The sequence below is a fragment of the Eretmochelys imbricata genome, chromosome 5 (assembly GCF_965152235.1).
Source record: "Eretmochelys imbricata isolate rEreImb1 chromosome 5, rEreImb1.hap1, whole genome shotgun sequence".
NCBI classification, from domain to species: Eukaryota; Metazoa; Chordata; order Testudines; family Cheloniidae; genus Eretmochelys; species Eretmochelys imbricata.
This window is the reverse complement of record NC_135576.1, coordinates 97,647,553-97,655,679: the sequence shown is the minus strand read 5'-3', so window position 1 is coordinate 97,655,679 and position 8,127 is coordinate 97,647,553. Positions and strand designations below refer to the sequence as shown.

Below are 8,127 nucleotides of genomic sequence, written 5' to 3'. Positions count from 1 at the left end.
TAAATGTCAGTAAAAGAAACAATCTTAGATTTGAAGATAGATTTTAATAAGGTTTACATCCAGATTACGTGTGGAGTACTTAACACGATGAACAAATTCAACATTCTCAGCAATGTACCCAGAACAAATCTATGATTTTCCAAAGAGACAGAGAAGAATATCGATTAGATAGTAATTTGTAAGTGCTTTTGCTAACGTCATGATGAAAAACGTAAAGACAGCTTGCCATCTAATATTTAGAATAGCACATTAAATCAAACTGCACAAGCTGTATGTATTGGGAAAAAAAAAAGACATTTTCATAGCACATATCTTCCATTGAAAAAATAGTCCTTTCTCAATAAGAATTTCAAAATTTGTTAGCTATGTTCCAGGCATTAAAATGTCCCTCTCAGTTAATTACATGTACAATTTCTACATTAATCTCGATCATGTTAATTTAAGCAAATTCCTTGTTTGCAAGTTAATGAATAATTTGGGATGTAAAAATTTTTCACAACGCAATTAACCTTTGCAGATTTGCTTAGTATTTGAAGATGCTAAATTCTGTCCTGGAGCAACATTACGAGTTCTTCTGTGGAATTTTGATTGTGACAGTCTTAACTTCTGTATATTCATGAATGCCATATTCTCCCCTAGATAAATGAGAAACAATAATAGCACTCGCTGCAATGCTGATCATATTAGTGATGTCTCAGAATGGATCTGCTGTAGTACTTTACAACTGGCTACATTTTCTTGGCCTCCTTGGAAGTTTTCAATCTAGCTAGGCTACTGCTGGATGCTATTTTCAACACAAAAGCAATTGCTTCCCAGGAAAAATGTGTCAAAGGGCTTCCATTTTGGTATGACACAATGTTATTGAAGCCATTTAGCACATATTTAAACTGAAATAAACCAAATCAAACCAAACCATACTTAAACCAAATCAGGAACTTGTCACGACCTACACCCGCATACACTTTGCAGGGCCTTCCTCAGCCGTCTGAATTTTCCTAAGAATCTTATTCTTGGGTGAATAAAACACATAGTTAATCCATTATGGGAACTTTTAGTTAGTGACGAAACTGTATACAACAGTATGTTTAAATATTTTTCAGGCTTTGACATAAACCAACAGAAGTCAGGAAACTTAAAGTTAAATCTGACTGACCCTTAACCTATTATGGTGGCCCTTTAAATTTCACATTGTGAAATCAGGATGGCCTGTATGCTTTAACTTCGAGTTTCCTAGATGTTTTACATTTTATGCCACACTGTTTAGAAATAATTGATTGTTTTTACAGCATATTAAGCTGGGCCTTGCTACAATCTAATTATATCTTGGCTCCTATAACCATACTGTTAAGTATGTATATGAGAAAAGCTGAGATTTGTCAACTATCAGGACCATACACTGAGATATCCTTTACTGAGATTTCTTTCATGAGACATCTTGGCCATTCATGACATTCATTTATTTACTTTGTAACAGCAAAATTGTATAACCTTCACTGTAATGGTTACCTACTAAGTTTTCTTTTAGTTTTAGTTCTAGATATAGCCTGACACATTTACTTTCTTGTTCTCTGTGTTATTTATTACACATTTGCTTGTTTGTGTGTCTACTCCTTGAAAATGTTTTTGCCAAATGTTGTCTATAGAAATATAACATAAAATTTTATTCCTTTCGATATGACTTTTCTCCATAAATTCTCTCTATCTCATGTTTGGTTTACTTATGGCTCAGATTCCTAAGTTAGACACCTAAGCCAAAGGAAACATTGCCTCCTAATTGTCCTTTTATGTCACTCCATTAACTCTGATGATGCACTCCTACACATCATGAGGGAGGAGATTTCCAAAGGCACGAATGGGAATTAGATGCTCAACTTCCTTAAAAATCCTTACTCTAGATAATACCAGTGTTTACATTATTTTTTTACAATTTCCAGTGGTGAAATCTCTCTCTAACAACTGTATGTATCTCCTGATTTCTGCAAGGGCTTTTTAACCTTGGTTTCTAAAGACTGTGGTTCATAAATAGCTGCCTCAAGTATCTGACATACCAAATTTAAAACAGTCTTTGATAGCAATGGCTTAAATCATCATTTGTTCTCTTTGGGTGGGATTTTCAGAAGTGCCTAGGTTAGGCCTAGTTGTTCCCTTCAAAATTAGTTTTGCCAAAAGGAGCAGATTGAGGACAATGCTGAGTGCTTTTGAAAAATCCTACCCCTTATCTCTAGAAAGAGAGCATTAACTCAGATGCAGTACACCTGTACATATGTTATTTATCAAATTAATTCTGTTGTTCGATGCAAGTATCTATCTTGAGACTTAACAAAAGGGAAAATATTTATTGTTTTGGCTTTACCCTTCAGTTAACAAATTAATGTAGATGGAACATTGCTGCTGTGATATATTGGTGTTCTTTAGAAACTTGTTGCTTGTTTCTAAGGTGCAGGTGGCTGCTTTCAGTGTATGTTCTGAAAATCAGAAGGCATAATGCTATTTCATGCAACAGGCTTACATGATGTCAGGTGTTTCATGATATTACTCATTACATGACTCATCACATTTGCTAATATTACAAGTAGGGATGAGTGAGCTGGCTCAGATAAACCAACAAGTAGTCCAAATGGAATATGAACCAAACTTCAGAGATTCAAATGCGTTTGGTTCACTTTTCATTTGTATGTACCTTTGCACTTTGTGGTTTGGGTCAAAACCAGAGGTAGAAGGACTGAGACTGTGAAAGGCTATTTCTGTGGCTACTTTTGAGTAAACTGGAACTGGGAAGCATTTTTAAAATGTTGTTGCCACGAGCCTGTAAACCTGGAAATATTCATCTAAACTAAAATGAAGCTCCAAAACTTTTGAAATTTGTGCCTCACTAGTTACAATATGCAGGATGGGTTGAATTTTCAAAAACTGAGCACCTAAAGTGGAATCCACAAATTATACATGAGCATTCAGGTAACTGCATTAAAACATGCATGTGTGCACGCAAAATGGAAAACTGTACCCACAAATACCAATTTTGCATATACACGTGTGCCCTTATACCTCACCACAAGTGCCCATTCTTTGAGAAACTGGCTATAGTGTCAATAATTTAATTACTGACATTTATTAAATGATTTGTCTGATGCTATATGTAATAACAGGAAAGCTCTGAACTTTAGCTGAAAAATATGACACTACAGACCCTAGGTAAAGAGTTCTAGTGAAAAATGGTGAAAGTGGTCCCCCAAAGTTGAGTTTGGGAATTCCTGGGAATGACATGCAGCTAAATCCTAGTGTACAGATCTAAAGCATTACTTACAGTTCTCGTCCATTTCCTGACATTTTAAATCCTCCAAAAGGACATTGAGCAGACACTGCACTATAGCAGTTAACCCTGAAAAAGAAAGATGACTTTACACATCATGGGCCAGATTCTCAGCTGGTGAACATCAGTATAGTGCCTTTGATTTCAGTAGAGCTATGGTGATTTCCACCAGCTGAAGATCTTAAATATAGTTACCAGGTATGTCGTTCATAGTTCAGTGAAACAGTAATACGTGCATTTACAGTTGTAGATACTGGATTTGTAATACAATTTAGAGTCTTCAAGGGATAATGATAATTTTATATTTGTAACTGACAACTATAACAAATCTCCCTACTACTGAAAATCTGTGAAGTTCCGGCACCATTTTTCAGAGCCCAAGGAACAGTCAGTGTCTTTCAGGTTTGTTCTCAGAAACAAAGTCTAGGGTCATTTCACTATTTACTCAGGATATTCTGTTGGATTCTGCATGACAGTTCCAATACTCTATATTATTTACTGTTGAGGACAAGAAACCTCAGTAGAAGTGTAATTACCTATGGCAAAATTTTTTTAATGGGGCTGGAAACTAGCAGAATTAATAGTGTGGGCAGAGGGAGCCTTCTACTGGTTCAACTGATTAGTTGACTCAGTCCTCCAGGATTTTCAACTGAGTGATTCTTCATTTCTACTGCTTCTAATTCTCTTCTCTTTCACTGCCAGGTCCCACTGACTTCAACACTGGCAAGTGAGGATTAGGAAGAAAACAGATTTTCACAGAGAACAACATTTATTTGAGACTAGAAAATATATTTTTTTTAAAATTACTCTCTTCAAATGTTTTTGGTTATTGACTACTGGGATGCTTCACACTGGTTCGCTCTCTAAAGGGTTTATACAATTTTAAATAATCTAAAGAAAAATACCTACTCTTGAATCAAAACCCTGAAATTACTTTTGTAAGAAGGTGCATTTGTTTGGGTTACCGGTAACCATGTATTCTTTTGTGAATAATGTAAGTCTAATTGGACAGGGGACTGGTGCTAAGTGTGTGTTGTTTAAGATCCAACACAAAATAAGGCCAAGCTTTGGGTCCTTGAAAAATCTGTCTACCCCTTTGACTACCATGTGCCACTTTACTGGTGCACCCCGGTCACTCTCAGTGTGGAGAACAGCATTAATCATTTGAGTCTCTCTCTCCATTCAGCTCATCCCCAGGGTGCCACTCTACCAAGGTTGATGTCTGAAGCATTTTAAGAGAATGGGCTTTTTAAGGTAACGTGAGAAACTGAGTTTTATGAACTAAGTTTATATTGTGCTACCACAGTATTGTGTATGGAGAGTCCACCAAGTCACCTGCGGCAGATTCATGAGAAATACTACATAATAACAAATGAGGTATTGGAGGGCAAGGGGAGGGAATCTGCCTCGCTGGAGATCAGAAAGGGTTAGAAGAAAAAAAACATATATAGTAAGTCACCCAATAAAGTGTTGTTCAAATGGCCTCCTATTTCAGCCTCGGCTATGTATAAATATTATCAATGAGGGATAATTAAATCATTGTTACATACCATACTGTTCCAGCCTGAAGAGCAGTTGTAAATGTCAATGCTTTATCAAGGTCTCTGGTAAAAACTGCTGCTGCTAACCCATACTGAGTATTGTTTGCCCTCGTGATAACTTCATCTACAGTTTTAAACTTCATGATTTGCTGCACTGGCCCAAAAATCTATTTCAGATCCAAAAAAAAAAAAAAAAAAGAAAAAGAAATAAAAGGTGGTTAAAATCTGTGGAAACTTCAGTATGGTTTATTGTTTGAAATAATTTATTTCTAAAGTATTTATTTCTGTCAGAGGAGCCTTATTCCTATGTTATTAGTCAAATCAAGAACATAGACTTTAGGGCATGATAACTAAATGTTCACTACTATCCTAAGTGTAAGTGAGGTTAGAATAATATGGAGTCGACAATTAATTAAAGTAAGACGATTGTAAACATGAAAATAATTAAAGAGAAACAGAAGATCATTTAATACCTAACTTGAAGTTACAGGATGTTACCACATCTGTACATTGTTCCAGTGAACTCTTAAATTATTTATTTTTGGTCAACTCCATTTTTAAAATTGAAAAATACATTCAATTTTTCCTCTCATAAACCTTTTATTAGCGTTTTATCTCCACAAGTGCCTGCACAACTAAACAAGGAAGCCAAGTAAAATAACTAATTCTACTCTCCTTCTGGGTGTTAACTATTAAACAGGAAAATATTCCATTAGACTCAGCTCTTCTTCTGTTATTGGGCAATTAATTTAGCTCCATGTTCTCAGCCAGAAATTGCAATGCTGCACTATTCAGTACTTCTGTAACTAGGGATAGGGGAGTCGTACCACATAGACTCAGTCTTGCTCCCACCGAAATGAATGGGAGCTTTGTGCGTGACTTTACTAGAAACAGCATCTAGTTCAAATTTTGCAACTAGGGCTATATGAATTGGTTTGGATAAAAGAAGCAGCCACCTGAACATTCCCCCCAAATTAAAATTGAAAGTCAACCTCTGAGGTTCAAAATTGTAAATTAATCTTGAACATTTTAAAATGGTCTCTGTTCATCCTGATTTCATCTAGATCAGTGCAGATAAAAGAGAGGCTATTCTTGCGGGAGTGATGTCCTAACGGAAACCAGTAAATCTGGTGAGGATTTTTAAACCGCTCTCCTGTTGCTCCTGGTCCCTCAGGATTCATTCTAGAGGCACTACGGCTTTTTTATTCACTTTAAATTAATCTGTTGACAGCCAAATTGTGAACTCCTTGTTCCGGGGGGAGGGGTGGAGCAGCTACTCAACAGAATAATTCCACTGAAGTCAATGGGACTACTGTAGCAAATAGCTGCTCATCAAGGGGATCAAGGAGTTCACAAGCTGTCCCTGAAAGATTTGTTTTCTCTGTTATGTACTACCCTAGATCTGGCAGTACAGGTTGATGTAACTAAAAATTCCAACCACTGTACCTGTTGTCTCATATAGACTAACTGGAACCTTTTTTAGCCAGGCAGATTATTCTCCCTTTCCAGCACTTTTCATTGAGTTGACTAAGCTAATGTAAGTAACTAAGAAAGAGATTCTAAACTGAACCAACCTAGAATGAAAGATTTATTGCAAAAATTTTTATCTATCAAATTGACCTTTTAAATGGATATTTTGTACAGACATTTAAGCAGAGAACTGCATGTGAAAGTACAGACTCTCATGAATTTATTTACCTCTTCTTTGGCGATGCGCATATCATCTGTAACATTAGAGAAAACCGTGGGCTGGATGAAGTAACCTTTGTCTCCCCATGGACCTCCTCCACATTCCAGTTTGGCTCCTTCTTTTTTCCCACTCTCAATTAAGTCAAGTATTTTATGAAACTGCTCCTTATTAATCTAAATGAAAATATATTGCAGGAGGGATAAAAGTAGCATGTACTGATAGCAATCCCTTCCCAACCCATTAACAATGTTCCTTAACAATGTTGTAGCTTCATTAAATCTTACATGTTGAAATGAAACAGCTGGCAAGCCCCACAAATTTTTTTGTCTTTAACTTCTCAAAACTTTACAGGCTTTCCCCATATATATCAGTAATAAGAGATAAGCACAGTACGAAGGGTTAAATGTTCTAAACAAGTTGATATTCTGGTTGCATAAAAAATAAAGATTCTCCTCTATAAAATACATTAATTGCAGACTTCTCTCAGTACTCTGAAATCTGTGAGATTACTATTGGCCCGTGCAAGTGGGCATCACAGAGATTGATCCTGCAGTCTTAATATAGGGCCCGATCTAGCACCCACTGAAGTCAGTGGGATTGTTTGGGATCAAGTATATAGACAAGCCTTCCCAAGAACTGCCGGATTGGTCACACTCTTTTACTAACACTAGTAGAGGGGGAAAAAACAGAGCAGAATCTGAATTCAGTACTATTTAATTTTGTTCTATCACTGGAAGTTGCTGGAATACAGAATAACTGTTGGCATTGAGCTTGAATGGTGGTTTATTTATTGTGTTACACCAAAATCAAAAAACAAATGCAAGTAACACCAAGCATATATCAGCTTGGCAGGTCCATCAGAGCAAGATGTGGAAGGAGCAGACATTTACAATGGGAATGCAACTGAGACAAGACATTCCCAACAAAATGGCAAAGTTGATAACAGAAAATAGAGTTGTACCATGTTAGAAAGTTATTATTGTGGCAGCAAAATAAACACACTATTGTCCATTCCTTCCTGGAGGGAAATTTTGTACAAGTAACTCTGCATATGTTTCAAAATATAAAACCAACACCACAACTTGTTTCTTATAGGTTGAGAACCTTCCTATCTTGTCCATTTTCTCAGTGATTTTTTTCTGTGTGTTTTTGGGGTTCAGCCTTACAAACACCCAGTCATTAAGACAATGAGACTACTCCCATGAGTAAGCTTACCCCTATCCATTAGTGTGGATAGGGTCCTTACTCTGGACAGCGCAACGCTCAGGGGGAAATCCTGGTCCCAGTGAAGTTAGTGGCAAAACTCCCATTGATTAAATTCAGGTAGGCACACTATGTTTACTTTTGCCCAGCATTTATAGCATTCTTATTGAGCAGTTTTCCCCATTATTATATCATTTTGCTGAGGAGGGAAAGGGAGTTCTATCTTCTTGCTTAAGATGACACCTTAGAGAGAGGAGGTGACAACTGAACTCTTGCTACAGAATTTGACTTCAAGCCAAATCTCACTGTAATACTGACATGATTTGTCCAGTTCTTAGAATTGTCAACTGCTAACACCATTGTTTACAGTTATCAGGGTTGTG

The 8,127-nt window shown here is 36.5% G+C and overlaps 1 protein-coding gene across 2 annotated transcripts in view; it reads right to left on the bottom strand.

Annotated features, from left to right (window-relative positions):
* Positions 1-562: 562 nt before the first annotated feature.
* The window catches only part of ALDH1A1 (aldehyde dehydrogenase 1 family member A1), a 54,078-nt gene continuing 46,513 nt past the window's right edge, over positions 563-8,127 (bottom strand). For both annotated transcript variants that reach the window (XM_077816399.1, XM_077816400.1), the window contains exons 10-13: positions 6,550-6,714; positions 4,861-5,018; positions 3,305-3,379; positions 563-635 (exon numbers count right to left, since the gene is read on the bottom strand). In XM_077816399.1, coding sequence (XP_077672525.1) covers positions 563-635; positions 3,305-3,379; positions 4,861-5,018; positions 6,550-6,714 — 471 coding nt within the window. The remainder of the gene's footprint in view (positions 636-3,304; positions 3,380-4,860; positions 5,019-6,549; positions 6,715-8,127) is intronic.